At 44.7% G+C, this 16,132-nt stretch overlaps 1 protein-coding gene across 18 annotated transcripts in view; it reads right to left on the minus strand.

The window, feature by feature from the left end:
* The window catches only part of PDCD1LG2 (programmed cell death 1 ligand 2), a 97,702-nt gene that overhangs the window by 8,015 nt on the left and 73,555 nt on the right, over positions 1–16,132 (minus strand). For 8 of the 18 annotated variants that reach the window (XR_010322869.1, XR_010322870.1, XM_064290539.1 and 5 more), the window contains 2 exons: positions 14,464–14,598; positions 11,358–11,423 (listed from right to left, as the gene is read on the minus strand). Coding sequence is in view for 16 of the 18 variants with exons in the window: in XM_064290539.1 (XP_064146609.1) it covers positions 11,358–11,423; positions 14,464–14,598 (201 nt within the window). In the remaining 2 variants the exon portion in view is untranslated. Of the gene's footprint in view, positions 1–37; positions 7,906–7,953; positions 9,300–11,357; positions 11,424–14,463; positions 14,599–16,132 lie in introns of those variants that run through there. The other 10 variants (XM_064290543.1, XM_064290545.1, XM_064290541.1 and 7 more) reach the window with 6 other exon arrangements.

Here is a 16,132-nt window from a genome sequence, read left to right on the forward strand (position 1 = left end):
ATTGCAGTTGCGCATACAAAAAAAAAAAAAAAATTTTTTTTTTTTTTTTTTTACAAACATGGCCCCAAATACCATTATATATTTAGCATTTGTGAGACCTTTTGATTTTCAAAAGGCAGACACCGAAGTTCTAAATTTTCAAAATCTTGTCTTTAAAATCTTTTATGGCTTATATGTTGTTAGAAATGGTATACATGTATTTAAAAAAATTCAAAACAGGAAAAATATAAAGAAAATGAAAATTGCCCATGACCTTATCACCCAGAGATAGTCGCTGTTGAAACCGTCCTGGTTTTACAGTTGAAAAAGCAAGGGAGTGGGGGTGGGGGAGAAAAAAGGAAGAGAAATGAGCTTTCAGAATTTCTTCCTAAAGTTTTAAAAAAGGACTCTGAGGATGTAACCCCTGAAATTTTTAAAAGAAATGAGAGATATTCATATTTGTAGTGACATTTATATTGCCAAGAGTACCGTTGCTGTTTCTGAATACCACCAGTGCTTCAGCGATCATTAAGCTTTACAGAGCTCTGGTTTCCACGTCACGAAAAACCAAACCAAGCCAATCGCCGCTGAGTCGATTCCAACTCCTGGTGACCCATGTGTGCAAAGTAGAACTGCTCCATAGGGTTTTCAAGACTGCGACCTTTTGGAAACCGATTGCCAGGCCTTTCTTCCTAGGTGCCCCTGGGTGGGTTTGAACCACCAAACCATCAGTCAGTTGAGTGCTTAACCATTTGTACCACCCAGGGACTCCATTTCCATGTCACAGAGGGCAAATATTTAAAATATTTTACAAAATACTATAAAGACATTACAAAATAGTTTGTAAATTAGAGAAAAGGGAGAAGATGACATACAATCCCACCACTTTAACAGAACCCTGTTAACATTTTGGAAAAGCTGGTGGCATAGTGGTTAAGTGCTATGGCTGCTAAACGAAAGATCGGTGGTTCGAATCCACCAGGTGCTCCTTGGAAACTCTGTGGGGCAGTCCTACTCTGTCCTGTAGGGTTGCTATGAGTCAGAATCGACTCGACGGCAACAGGTTTGGTGTTAACATTTTAGTATACTTCTTCCCAATCTTTTGTCCCATTCTCATTTTTTTTTTTTTTAAACTCAGGAGTAATCATAGCAAATACAGAGTTTTGTGCCTTGTTTTTACATTCAATATTTTGGCAAAGCTTTGTTATTACATATTTATAATTCCAGTAGGTGTCTATATGTCTATAGCTTTTTCAGTATTTTTGGATTTTTTTCCTTAGGCTAGATTCCCAGAAGTAGAACTTATTGAGTCAATGGTATGAAATATTTTACGGCCTCTGATCTATCTGTTTTTAGATCAAATCCCCCCCCAAAAAAAACTTAGATTACATATTTATATTTCCAGTAAACATCTGCATGTCTACAGCTTTTTCAGTATTTTTGGATTATTTCCTTAGGTTAGTTTCCCAAAAGTATAATTTCTTGAATAAATGGCATGACATAGTTTTTTGGCCTCTGATCAATATCTGTGGTTTTGGGGGTTTGATCTACAGACAGATCAAAAAAGCTATAGTTATAGCTGGAAACATAAATATGTAATAAAAAAGCTTTTGCCAAAACATTGAATGTAAGAAACAAAGCAGAAAACTCATCTTGCTGTGATTCCTCCTAAGTTTAATAAAAAGTGAAAATGGGATAAAAGACTCAGAAAAAGTATACTAAAATGTTAATAAAGCTTCTGTTAAAGTGCTGGGATTGTGTGTCATTTTCTCCCTTCCCTCTATTTTACAAAATATTTTGTAATGTAGTTATAGTATTTTTGTAAAATAATATTTTAAATATTTGCCTTCTGTGACATAGAAGAAGAGTCCCTGGGTGGTACAAATGGTTAAGCACTTAAGTAGCCCTGGTGGTGCCATGGTTAAAGAGCTCGGCTGCTAACTTAAAAGTTGCCGGTTCAAACCCACCAGCCACTCTGCAGGAGAAAGATGTGGCAGTCAGCTTCTGTAAAGATTTATGGCCTTGGAAACCCTATGGGGGCAGTTCTACTCTGCCCTATAGGGTCGCTCTGAATCGGAATCAACTCAATGGCAGTGGGTTGGGGTTTTTTTGTTTTGATCTATTGACAAATTGCCTTCTGAAAGGATTGGGCTGATTTACGTGACCACGAACAATTTATGAGTCTAACAATTTAATGACATATTCTGGAGCGTTATTTGTTACAATTTCAAAGGTTTTTTGCCAATGTCAGAGTTGAAAAGGCCTACCTAAGTTTGGCTTTGGTATAAAGTTTATCTAGAGTCTAGCATTTCGGTTCTGTTTTTGTTTTTAAACAAGGGGGAACTGAGACGCCAGGAAGTTGCTTGATCATATTCCTCTTCAACCTCTGCAACTCAAGGTCCCAGACATTTGTCGCTTCCTCTGTTCTTCATGCAGCTGTCTTAACACAGAATTCTATTTTTATAGGACAAAACTGAGTGAAAAACATGTTCTGTTTCTGTTTACTTCTCCTAAGAGAAGCTTGGCTGTTGAGGAACACAGTCATAGACAAGATAGGTGATGGAGGGCAGCAGACGGCCACCAGAAGATCCTTACAGCATAACCATGTCCTGGTGGCACCACCAAGGCCTTATCGTAAAGGGATTTTATCAGAAAATGTGTTCGTCGGTACACCCAGAATTAGACTAGATGACAGGATCGTGCTGACCACACTCATAAGAAACTGTTCTGTAACAAGAACTGCTACTGCTCTGCAGATCAGGAGTCGCTTCAAAACATTCCATTCCTAAAGAAATGCCTACATGAGAAGCCAAATTATGGTCAGATTTCTTGTAACCATAGACTCAGGACACGGTGAGAAGTGCCCTGGGTGGCATGAATGGTTTACACTTGGCTAAATAAAAATTTTTTTTTTTTTTTTTTTTATTAATCAAAAGGTTAGTGGTTTGAAGCCACCCAGCAGTGCTGTGGAAAAAAGGTATGGAGATTTGCTTCCGTGAAGATTACAGCCATTCAAAACCCTACGGAGCACATTCTACTCTGATACGCGTGGGGTCGCCATGAGTTGGAGCCGACTTAATGGCAACTGGTCGTTTGGGTGGAACTCCAGGCCTAAAATATCACTCACATGGCCTTTCTTCCAGTGACTGGCTCAGGTTGGAACAAATGACACAAGCCTGTCCAGAGTAAATCTTAAGGTTTTGCTGAGAATGCTAGGAAAAAAAAAATATATATATATATATATATATTTTTCTTGTGGATTTGAACTTGGAAGGTTTAGTAACTACTGGCAGCTATCTTGTGATCATGAGGGAGAGCCTCTGTATGGAATCAACAACAAGAAAGCAGGGTGGAGAGATGGAATTGAGAAACTGGATCCTGACCCCATACCCAACTGCACCGTAGAAGCTGTTCAGTTATGTCAGCCAATACCTTCTCTCTCTCTCTTTTTTATTTAAGGGATTTTGCATTAGGTTTTCCTTTTTTTTTCACTTGCAACCAAGAGGATTCTAACCGATACAACTTATTTTACAAAATGCATTTAAGAATATGTTTATTTTGTCTTATGGGTCACCATGAGCCGGAATCGACTCAGTGTTGTTGTTGTTGTTAGGTGCCGTCGAGTTGGTTCCGACTCATAGTGACCCTATGTACCACAGAATGAAACACTGCTTGGTCCTGGTGCCATCCTCACAATCGTTGTTTTACTTGAGCCCATCGTTGTAGCCACTGTGTCGTTCCATCTCATTGAGGGTCTTCCTCTTCTCCACTCACCCTCCATTTTACCAAGCATGATGTCCATCTCCAGGGACTGATCTCTCCTGATAATACGTCCAAAGTATGTAAGACACAGTCTCGCCATCCTTGCTTCTAAGGAGCATTCGGGTTGTACTTCTTCCAAGACAGATTTGTTAGTTCTTTTGGCAGTCCATGGTATATGCAATGTTCTTAACCAACACCACAATTCAAAGGCGTCAGTTCTTCTTCAGTCTTCCTTATTAATTGTCCAGCTTTCACATGTGTATGAGGCGATTGAAAATACCATGGCTTGGGTCAGGCACACCTTAGTCTTCAAGATGACATCTTTGCTTTCAACATTTTAAAGAGGTCCTTTGCAGCAGATTTGCTCAATGCAATGTGTCTTTTGATTTCTTGACTGCTGCTTCCATGGGTGTTGATTATAAAATAAAATCCTTGACAACTTCAATCTTTTCTCCATTTATCATGATGTTGCTAATTGGTCCAGTTGTAAGGATTTTTGGTTTCTTTATGTTGAGATGTAATCCATACTGAAGGCTGTGGTCTTTGATCTTCATCAGTAAGTGCTTTCGACTCAATAGAAACTAACAATAACAAAAACAAAAATAACATGCCCATGGCCAAAGAAATTGCCCAGATTGCTGATTTCTTGTTTAATTACCAACATGTATATGTTGCACCCTGTTACATGGTCAATTGCAGCAAAGTTGAAGAAAGTTCCTCATGTTACAATTGAATTATCATTCATAATCTGTATTTTCCCTCTCTTGAGGAATACAGCTTCTTTTTACCTAGGTATGTTTTGATTCAGGAATGTGCTGGTTGGCTACCTCCTGTCTCTTGACACCAAGCCCACTCTTTCATACTCTGCTCTGTGATGGGTAGAACTCTGCAAACCTCATTTGCCAGCTTCCCTTATCAGCTGCCTTCCTCTTAGGTTCAGTAAATGCGAAGTGCTAGGTGACTGGACTAGGAGCCCTGGTGGTGCAATGGTTAGGCACTCGGCTGCTAGCTGGAAGGTAGGTGGTTTGAACCTACCAGTGGCTCCACGGGAGAAAGATCTGGTGATCTGCTCCCGTGAAGATTGCAGCCTAGGAAACATTATTGGGCCATTATATCTACCCTGTCATGTTAGGGTCACTGTGAGTTGGAATCGACTCAAGGACACTTAACAACAGGCAACTGGAATGTGGGAGGAGAGAATTCACTGGCAAATGCTCCTGTTTCCGGTTCCTGAATGTGTCAGTCCTGTGTCAGCAGACAGCAGATAAGGTAGCTGCTGGGGATGTTTACCTGATCTCTTTATGGAAGGAGAGCCAAAGAATTTGTAGCCATTTTTAATCTGTCATACCCATGCCGATAAGAAAGGCTCTTGGAATTTCTCCTCCTCCCCCCGCCAAAAAAACCCAAAAAAAACCCAAACCCATTGGGTCAATTCCGACTCATAGTGACTTTATAGGACAGAGTAGAACTGCCCCATAGAGTTTCCAAGGAGCGCCTGGCAGATTCAAACTACGGACCTTTTGGTAGCAGCTATAGCACTTTACCACTACGCCACCAGGGTTTCCTCTCCTCCTCCAAGGATAGTAAAAACAAATGGAGTCGGGCTTCTCTGGGGAAATGGCAGGAGCCCTAGTGGTACAGTGGCTAAGCGCTTGGCTGTTAATCCAAAGGTCAGCGACTGGAACCCACCAGCTGCTGCAGGGGAGAAGGATGTGGCAGTCTGCTTCCTCAAACATTTACAGCCTTGGAAACCTTACGAGGTTCTACTCTGTCCTATGAATTGGCATTGACTCTATGGGAGTAGGTTTGATTTTGGTTTGGGGAAATCGCAGAGATTAGTGCCTTCATCAAAGACTTGAAATGCTTGGGGGTATGATTCTCATCTTCATTTGACTCACCTCTTTAGACCATGTAGAAGGTGGATAGATCTTGAGGATGCCATTTTCTTGCTCAATAAATCAATAAATATATATTGGGCACTGTCATGGATTGAATCGTGTCCCCCAAAAATATGTGTATCAATTTGGCTAGGGCAGGATTCCCAGTATTGTGTGATTGTCCACCATTTTGTCATCTGATGTCATTTTCCTGTGTGTTATAAATCCTGTCACTGTGATGTTAATGAGAGGGATTAGCAGCAGTTATATTGATGAGATCTACAAGATTAGATAGTGTCTTAAGCCCATCTCTTTGAAAGATATAAAAGAGAAAATAAGCAGAGAGACACAGGGACCTCATACCACCAAGAAAGCAGCCCTGGGAGCAGAGCACATCCTTTGGACCTGAGGTTCCTGTGCTGAGATGCTCCCAGACCAAGGGAAGATTGATGAGAAGGAGTTTCCTCCAGAGCTGACAGAGAGAAAGCCTTCCCCTGGAGCTGACGCCCTGAATTTAGACTTTTAGCCTACTAGATTGTGAGGAAATAAATTTTTCTTTGTTAAAACCATCCACTTGTGGTATTTCTGTTATAGCAGCAGTAGATGACTAAGACAATTGCAGTGAAGTTGAAAGGTTCTTGTGCTACTATCTAATTGCAATCTGTAGTCTATGATTTCCTTCTCCTACTTCCCATTTTCCCTAATGGATGGATAGGATTTTTGCCAGGGAGAATCAGAGTCCCAGAAAGGAGGTATTCTGGGCAGAAGGGACGGTGTAAGGCATATGTGAGGACCACTGAGCAGTCTGAGTGTGCCACATAATACGGCATATACAGGACAGACCCGGGGCACAACACTCCTGCCGAGGCCCAGCCGACATGCCCAGGCTGGAATTTCATGGAGAGCATAACTCACTGCTTTTGTATGAGAGGGACTTAGAAGAAATCTGTAGGTAGACCAGCTTGATCTTGTTCTGGGCACTATTTGGCAAGGGATAGTGGCAGGTAGCACAGTGGTTAAGCGCTTGGCTGCTGACGGAAAGGCCGGCAGTTAGAACCTACCAGCTGCTCCTCAGGAGAAAGATGTGGCAGTCTGCCTCCGTAAAGATTACAGCCTTGGAAACACTCTGGGGCAGTTCAACTCTGTCCTGTGAGGTCACTATGAGTCAGAATTGACTTGCCAGCAATGGGTTTGGTTTTGGCTTAGTGGCAGGTACATAGTGGGGATTACCAACGATACTTGATTTATATCAGGCACTGGCCATGTGTCAGACATGCTGAGTACCTGATAAAGGAGAGCACTAAGTACCTTCTTAGTCATTTTTTAGATAAGGAACTGATCTTAAAGATATCAACAGATAGACATTGTGTGACTCATACTTAGTGGAGGGGGCATTGGAACCCATGAGCTCTGATGTCAGAGCCTGAACTCCACCCACTCCTTGAGTGCCCCCACCCAGGAGTAGGAATGAAATTAATCCTGGGCCAGCAAAAGCCCACAGGTTGCATGGCACCTGTAAAGTCCCACTGGTAGGGAATCAGGGCACACTACGGGGTGTAATGAAAGTGGTTTCACTGTCCTAGCTCTCTGCCTTCCAAACTGAACAGACAGCCTGAACCAAATTCCTTAACCTCTCTGTGCCTCAGTTTCCAGCTGTGAAATGGAGACACTAATAGTGCCTTTTTCCGAGGCTTTGGAGAGAATTAATTCTAATATGTATAAAATGTTTAACAACATTGACTGTGTCATAAGTGCTTGGTGGGGGTTAGATGCTCTGATGGTACGCTGTGGTGAGACTCTTTCTCAGGCTGGAACACACTGTCTGGGGTCTCCTTCTCTGACAAAGCCTGGATTTCAGGACACGGGAGCTGGAAATAGCCCTACTCCAGGACCAAAGGTGGCTGTTTTTTGACACAAGCCATTATGCCTAGTGTGTTCCTAACACAGTTAAACAGCACTGCCCCAAGGGTTCAGCGTGCCAGTCGCCTATCTAGCGGGAGGTGGGACCCAGGATAGGTGGGCTTGCTTCCCATGTGGAGGAGGCCTGGTCTGCTGGCCCTGCTCTTCACGGCATCAGGATGTGCACTCTTCCAGTAGGCACCCTGGATCAAGACCTGGAGCCTGGGGAGTAGCATCTACCCAGACCCCATCCTCTGAAGAGGACATCAAGATGTGCCTCAAAACCATTCCAACCTATGGGAGCCAAATGGCCTGAGGGAATATTAAATTTACTGACCTGCAAGGGACCGAAGGAAACCACCTAGCTGAAGGTAGAACCTCTGGGCCACTGTGAAGAGCAAACAAGCAAGCTTTATTCTTCAGAGACCAGCTCTGATTTGTACAGAGAATTGAGAAACTGAGAGGTTATACAATTTGTGACTTTCGCACCCCTCCATTCTCATCAATCCCAAATTCTCCTTCGTCTGAGCACCACTTAAAGAGATTGCTTGAGACGTGCTCATTTCAGACTGGGGCCTGGTGGCGCAGTGGTTAAGGGCTCGGCTGCTAACCCAAAAGTCGGCAGTTCAAATCCACTAGCTGCTTCTTGGAACCCCTACAGGGCAGTTCTACTCCATCCAAAAAGGTCGCAACGAGTCGTAATCAACTCGATGGCACCTAACAACAGCAACGCCTAAAACCGTCTTGTTCTTGTCAATGTATGGGTTTTGACAATTCATGGTCAGCTAATGCCCTGAGCCTCATGGCCCTGGCATAAAAATCAAATGTATCCTGGTATCACAGGTGTGCAAACTGAGGCACTGAAAGGTTAAGTTTAAAGTCGGGTAAAGATTCAAGAACGGCCCCTTAGTTTGGGGCTTTGACCATTGTGGCTACTCAACTGACATGTTTGCAGGCACGACATATTAGCTTGTCAAATGTTTTTAATATACATCATTGATTTCTAAGGTTAAAACACAAACACACACAGAATTTTCCAAAGGAAAGATGTATTAAAAAATAAGACACTATTCAGCATGATGCCACTCCAGGTTAAAACAAATGCTTTACGATTTAGACCTCAAAGAAAATACTTGATGCCTTTACTCCATGGTTTGCAGCCGGTCCCTCTGTGAACTTGAACATCTTCTGTTAATTAGAACAACTTCAGACGTTTCCAGGATTCCGGTAAGCCATAAAGCACGCCACTGAAGGCTTGGGTTTGTAGAAAGCCTGGTCTGTGAGCTCGTGGTCTCAATAGGCTCTTGCAGCATCCAGAGGAAACTAGAGTACAGTAATTCTATTGGCCGTCTGTCCACTTCTGTTCACTGGAAATTTCTACTCATCTCTGCTTCTGAAAATCACTTTGGAAACTTTGGGGAAGACAATTCTCTTGGCTTTTTCAGTCCGGCAGCAAGAAGGAACCTCAGAACTCATGGGTATCAGGTTTCAGTGGGGTATGTTTCTAAAGTGCAGTTGTGCTCCCTTAGGACCACAGCTCAGAGCCACAGGCTGCGAGGGAATAGGCCTGAGCGGTGAGGGTGCGCTGTGTGACCACCTCCAAGCACCGGGTGGGTGCCTTCTTGTCCTGTAACCAGTTCCAGAGTAAAGTGCTGGGTCACCCAAAGGCACTGAAAGTGCAAATGTAAGCTCTCCAGGCCAAGGGGTCCTTATTCAGAGTCCAGAAGCCTCTTGAGGCTGTCCCATCATGTCACCCCAGCTTCCGAGACCACAGGCTCAAATCTGGGAAGAGAAACCCACAAATAGGAAAAACCACTTTTCCGATTAGAAAATATATGTTGTTGTTGTTAGCTGCTGTCGATTGGCCCCTGACTCACGGCAACCACATGTACAATGGGATCAGATTTTTGTGACCCACAGGGTGATTTTTCAAAAGGAGGTAGATCGTCAGGCCTTTCTTTCTAGCCTATCTTAGTCACAAGCCTCCACTGACAGACAGGTGGTGGCCTTGCCCAGGAGTCAAACACAGGGTGTGAGTACACCGTGACAGGGTTACTGTCAGGGTGCTGGTGGGAGACAGGAAGAGTGCAGGGACCACTTTGATTCCTTTGCAGTCATATTTTGTGTTCATGAGGTGCCCTGTCTTATGCAGGAGCTGGACACAGATCCTGGAATCTGAGTGAAGGTCTTCCAGGGTTGTTTTCACAATTGTACCCTCTGGAATTTGGGGGGCTGTCTATCTTCTGCAGAATTCTAATATGAGCAGTTTGGAATATTCTGAGTAGCTGATGCACAGTTATTTAGAAGTGTCTATGCTTTGCTTTTTTTTTTTTTTTATGCTTTGCTTAAGGACCCCTGGTGTGCTTTGCTTTTTTTTTTTTTTTTTATGCTTTGCTTAAGGACCCCTGGTGTGCAGTGATTAAAGCCCTTGGCTGCTAACAAAAAGGTCGGTGGTTTGAACCCACCAGGGGTCCTTAAGCAAAGGGAGAAAGATGCGGCAGTCTGCGTCTGTAAAGACCTTACATACAACCTTGGGAATCTATGAGGCACTTCTTCTCTGTTCTACAGGGCCGCTATGAGCAAAGCTCGACTCCATGGCAACGGGTTTTTAGTTTGGTGTGCTTTGCTTATGATTCATTTTGGTGAACTCCCCAGCTCGTGTATCATGTCATATGATTTCTAGACTACAAAAGGAAAGGTGGCTCCTCCTAAGGAAGCTAAAAATACCTACTTCCCAATATGATCCAGCCTGCTGGACCCCAAAACACTGCTGCTCCTGTGTCAGAGATTTGCTGCTGGCCAGCAACCGCACTTCTCTTGACCTTGCCTCATGATCTCTTTCTTTCACAAGTTCTAGCTCCAGGCCTGCCAACCTCGTGAAGAGTTCTATTCCTCCAGCATTGACCTTAACCCACTCCTTAACACTCCTTAATGTTTGTTTGTTGCAAAACAGCAGCTGTTGATCGCATCACAGTTGAGTATCTTCTCTCTGCTCTTAAATCTTGGCCGTGTTTGTAAATTTGTGAGTCCAGCTACCCAGTACGGTATTCCCTGAGAGCGTTCAGGAATAGAAACATAAACCAAGCCAGTTGTCTTTGAGTTGATGCTGACTCATGGCAACCCCGTGTGTGTCAGAGTAGAACTGTGCTCCATAGGGTTTTCTTTGATCTCTTAAACTTTTAATTTTTGAAAAAATTTTGTTTGTTCTTTTGTGGTTCTTGAGAATATACACAGCAAAACATACACTAATTCAACAGTGTGTACATGTACAACTTAGTGACATTGATTACATTCTTTGAGTTGTGCAACCATTCTCACCCTCCTTTTCTCAGTTGTTCCTCCCCCATTAACATAAACTCACTGCCCCCTAAGGTTCCTATCTAATCTTTCAAGTTGCTGTTGTCAGTTTGATCCCATATACATAGTTCTTCGAAGAGCATAATGCTCAATCTTTAGGGTTTTCAATGGCTGATTTTTTCAGAAGTAGATCACCAGGTCTTTCTTCCAAGGCACCTCGGGTGGACTTGAACCTCTAACCTTTTGGTTACCAGCCAAGCATGTTAACTGTACTACCCAGGGACTCTGCTCGGGAATATAGACTGACAAAGACTGGGTGATTGTCCTGGGGCGGTACAGCTGACACCATCTTTGCTTTCCTAAGCAGGAGCAATTGGGATCGTAAGAACAGGCCCTGACTGAAATGCCACTGAACGGGAAGACCCTGCACATGCCTAAACCATTCACTTGCCCTGTGGGCATTAGTTAAACAGCGGTTATTGTTTAATTTGAGCTGGGAGAGAAAAAGAGGTGAAAAGGAAAAGCAAAGTCATGCCTACTCACAGCTGCGTTCACGTCTCTCTTTACTATGGTGGCAGATCTTTCTCTTGTGCCTTAAAAAGAAAAATCCTGGTGAGGGAATAAGGTTATTAAGAAAATTGTCCTGTTTATAGCCTAAAAGATGGCAGAACACAGCCCCGGTGGTATAGTGGTTAAAAGCTAGGGTGAGCTATGGCTGCTAACCAAAAGGTGAGCAGTTCGAATCCACCAGCCGCTCCTTGGAAACCCTCTGGGGGCAGTTCTACTTTGTCCTACAGCGTTGCTATGAGTCGGAATTGACTCAATAGCAATGAGTTTTTGGTTTTATTCAAGTCCAAATGTTCACTGGGGCTTGGTACCTCAGGCTGGGTACTGTATGAGGAAAACCTGACCCCTAGCTAAAAAAATGTGAAATAAGAAGCACCCTCCCCTATCCGTTGCTTTGTCTTCATTTAACCCACAGGGGCTCAGAGGTTGAGGGGCTGCTAATTTGGGTATTCAACCCAGAAGTGGTTCTAGAATTATCCCTTTCTCTTCTGCTTTAGTCTGGACTGCCACTTCCTGCCTGCCTGGCCTGGCATAGAGCAGAGGGTCTGATCAGTTAATCTGTGCTAAGGTGTAACTGACCTACCCAAGTCAGGCACGAAGCTCCAAATAACTCAGGAGCTGAAACACAAGTTCACTTACGCTGCTCTGCACCGAGTCTCCTGGGTTTCATCTCTCTCTCAGTCCCAGATTTCACGCGACCCCTCCCACTCTGATTGTCTGGCAGGACTTGCTGCCTGTCTCCTACCAGAGTCTGTACCCCTGAACCCAGTCCATCTCTAATTCTGCTCTTGCAGAATTTACATATACTTCAAAGAGGCAGAGAAAGAATGGACAATTACAACTTTTCTAACATAAATGCTCTAAGAAAAGGGGGGAGTCTCTTTGATTTTGTGCACCAGGGAGAATTCTTTTTTTTTTTCCTTACATTTAATTTTTATTTTCCCTGACATAAGAAAGCCATCTCAAGAGAAGTCAGGTGATTCATAGAAGTAAATGGTTCAAAGGACCACACCAGGTCCAAGTTTAAAGCCCTGTTCACAGTTCCAGCATTTCTCGACCTTCTTCTGTGATGCACAAGTTTTGTGTGCACAGCAGGCACATGCCATACATATATCCATGCATCTCCCAGGCAAGAAAGCAGATCAGAATGCAAGTGGGTTAGAGGAAGGCTATTTTACAGGCAGCCCTGATTTCACTCTGGTTCATTAAAAACAAAGAAACAAAAAAAAGAAATTTGCAAATTTCTTCACTTAACTCTCTTGCTAGTAGCACTCTCTCCCAGCTGTGATTGGGACCTGAGCCCTGGTGTGCCCAGCATGAGCGCTGAGTTCCTGATACCCTGGGATGAGGGGTGAGGAGGCTTAGTCTCCTCTTTATCTCCATGTCATTCTCCCAAAGAAGCAGGCACAGAAGACCCAGCCACTCATTTCTGAAGTAACTAAAGGGTCCTTAGTCCCCAGGCTTGGAACCTGGGGCTAAACAAGCTTTTCTTAAGGGGGGGGGGGGTAGGTAAAAGAATAGGACTGTAATGTGCTCCTTCTGCCATCACCATTTGAGGTCATGGATTTGCAGAAGTGATTCTATTTAAAATTCAGAGTTTTATGGGACACGACCCTGCAATTCTTCCCCTTTAGGGTGAAGCTCCTTTACCCCCACTTTTATTCATTCTTTCTCTCTCTGCTTTCTTTCCTCTCTCTCCCTCCCTCCTTCCTTCTTCCTCTTTGTCTCTCTTCCACCTACAGTTCTTTAGATTCTACAGCTGGAGGGGTTTTGTGGTCAGCGCCAAGGCTAGCGCACACGCGGGACAGGGGACAAACAGGAAGTGATGCTATTTCATGGCAGCTGTGAATATGGAAGTTAAAGACTGAATATAGGATAACAACAACCTAAAAGCCCCAATCTGCAAACACTGACTGCCCCTTGCTGTAACTTGAATTATTCCCAGATGCAATTTCCTTTTCTATAGACAAGCCATGTGCTAACCAAAAAAAAAAAAAAACCCATTATTGTTGACTCAGCTCCGACTCATAACAACACTGTAGGACAGAGTAGAGCTGCCCCACAGGGTTTCCAAGGCTGTAGTCTTTAAAGGGAAACCCTGCTGGTATAGTGGTTAAGTGTTACGGCTGCTAACCAAATGGTTGGCAGTTTGAATCCACCAGGCGCTCTTTGGAAACTCTATGGAACAGTTCTACTCTGTCCTACAGGGTTGCTATGAGTCGGAATTGGCTCGATGGCAACAGGTTTGGTTTTTTGGTTTAATCTTTACAGAAGCAGACTGCCATATCTTTCTTCTGCAGAGTGGCTGGTGGGTTCAAACTGCGGTCCTTTTGGTTAGCAGCCGAGCATTTTAACCACTGCTCCACCAGGGCTGCTGGGTATGGACAAAGTGACAGTTTTGGAAAGCACCAGGTAGGCCCCCCGATATTCTGGGAGTTTTGCAGGTGGGTCCTCCCTGGACACTAGGGCAGACCTACAAGTGATCATCCTCTGGCTCGCAGGGCTCTGTCTTAGCTGGCGCAGTGGCATAGGAGTGGGTTAGGGAGCTACGACAGAAAGACCTCAGGGCACCCCAAGCCAGGTGGTCCCCTGCCTCCAAAAGGCCTCACTAACCTTCCTCCTTTCTTTACCCAGCCAGGTGATGTGGATTCCTGGGGGGCAGGGGAAGGCCTTAATCCGAAACAGGAAAGGATGGATAAAAATGGAAGGAGTCCCCAAACAGGTGCCCAGCATCCCTCCCACCAGCCAAACTCTGGCCAGCACAGTGCGGTCTGCATTGCCAAAATAACATTGCTCCCATGTGGCTGATGAAACACTTCTCAGCTCAATGAACAAGGCAAATGACTTCAGCCACAGGAATGAAACATTCCCCTAGAAATATGCTGTATAAGGGACTCAGCTGCCTGAAGACTAGGGAGAGCCATTTTATTCTGGGGAAGACCCATCAGGATGAGCCCAAAGCAGTTGATAAGCCCTGGATTTAGCGTGAAAGAGGGAAGCCACAGGCCTGCTGCACCAAACCAGAGCCTCCCGCGCTGCAGGCACCCAGTCAGTGCAGTGACCACGAATCAAACTGACTTACCTTTTCCAGAAGACAGCTTTCGGTGGAGCCTTTTCCTTAGGACTAGTGTCGCGGCCACGAAAATTAAGGCAACGATGCAGGTAGGGATGAATATGGGAAACAGCGGAGTTGTTGGGCTCTCAGGTTTCATGTGACCTGGTGAAGGAAGAGACCCAGCGTCCCGTTACATGGGGGCTTAGAGGTAATCCAACGGGCTGGCCCTGGGAGTGGGTTGTAGCTAACATGGCCACTCCCTGTTGCCGTTGAGTCGATTCCAACTCTTAGCGACCCTATACGACAGAGCAGAACTGCCCCATAGGGTTGCCAAGGAGCGGCTGGTGGATTTGAACTACCAACCTTTTGGTTAGCCACCTGAGCTCTTAACCACTACACCACATGGCCACTAGTAGTGAGCATTTTCTCCACACCAAGCACTGTTTTAAGTGCTCTGTGTGTATTAGCTCATTTGCTCCTCCCAACAGCTCTATTGTGATCCCCATTTTACTGGCAAAGGGAGTGCAGCACAGAGGCTGGGAAACCATCCCAAAGTTATACAGTAAGTGAGCTGAGATTCAATTTGGGCTGTCTGGTTCCAGATTCCATGCTTTTCAGCACTTCGATGTATCTATCGTATTATATCACGTATCTATCTATCTATCCATCCATCTACCCATCATCTTCATCACCACCATCACCATCTCTCTCTCTAGTGGAACAATCCCCCAGCCTGAAAACATCTTCCTTCCACTGACAAGCACTCAATAATGCTTGGAATATATACCATTATTTATTCAATTTCAAGGACTAACAGGATTCTTTCCAAAAAAATAGAACATCCCAGGTAGTGCTAATACACTAAATCCAGGCATTCACACTTTAGTGCAAATTAACACAACTAGCCCTTTTCTTTGTTTCAGCTAATCGAGGTCCCAGCACCAAGGAAAAAGACACACAGGTTTAGTAGGGAACTCTGGGTATCCACAGGTTAGAATAGGGCACCAGACCAACAAGCAGAAGAGCTGGAGGAGGGTTCACAGCAGAGATATGGGAAGGAGCCCAAGGTCAGAGCACATTGCGTAGTGAGCAGCAAGCAGAGTGCAGCAGGCAGGCAGCAGTGTGCAGTGCACAGTGGGCAGTGTGCAGTGAGCAGTGAGCATTGTGCAATAAGCAGCAAGCACTGTGAGCAGTGTGCAGTGAGCAGTGCACCGTGACCAGTGTGATGTGAGCAGTGTGCAGTGAGCAATGTGCTCTGAGTAGTGAGCAGTGCCCTATGCACAGTGTGCAGTGAGCAGTGTGCTGTGAGCAGTATGCTGTGAGCACTGCACCGTGAGCAGTATGATATGAGCAATGTGCAATGAGCAGTGCACTGTGGGCAGTGTGATGTGTGCAGTGTGCTGTGGGCAGTGTGCAGTGTGCAGTGGGCTGTGGGGAGTGTGATGTGTACAGTGAGGGGTGTGCAGTGAGCAGTGCAGTGTGAGCAGTGTGCAGTGAGCAGTGTGCATTATGCACTAAGCAGCAAGCTGTGCACTGTGGACAGTGTGCAGCGAGCAGTAAGCAGAGCCAGTGAGCAGCAAGCAGTGCACTGTGAGTACAGTGCAGTGAGCGGTGATATTAGGCAGTGAGCAGTGCCCAGTGCACAATGTGCAGTAAGCAGTGAGCAGCAAGCAGAGAGCAGTTTGCAGCAAGCAGC

The sequence above is a fragment of the Loxodonta africana genome, chromosome 9, assembly GCF_030014295.1.
Source record: "Loxodonta africana isolate mLoxAfr1 chromosome 9, mLoxAfr1.hap2, whole genome shotgun sequence".
Lineage (NCBI taxonomy): Eukaryota > Metazoa > Chordata > Mammalia > Proboscidea > Elephantidae > Loxodonta > Loxodonta africana.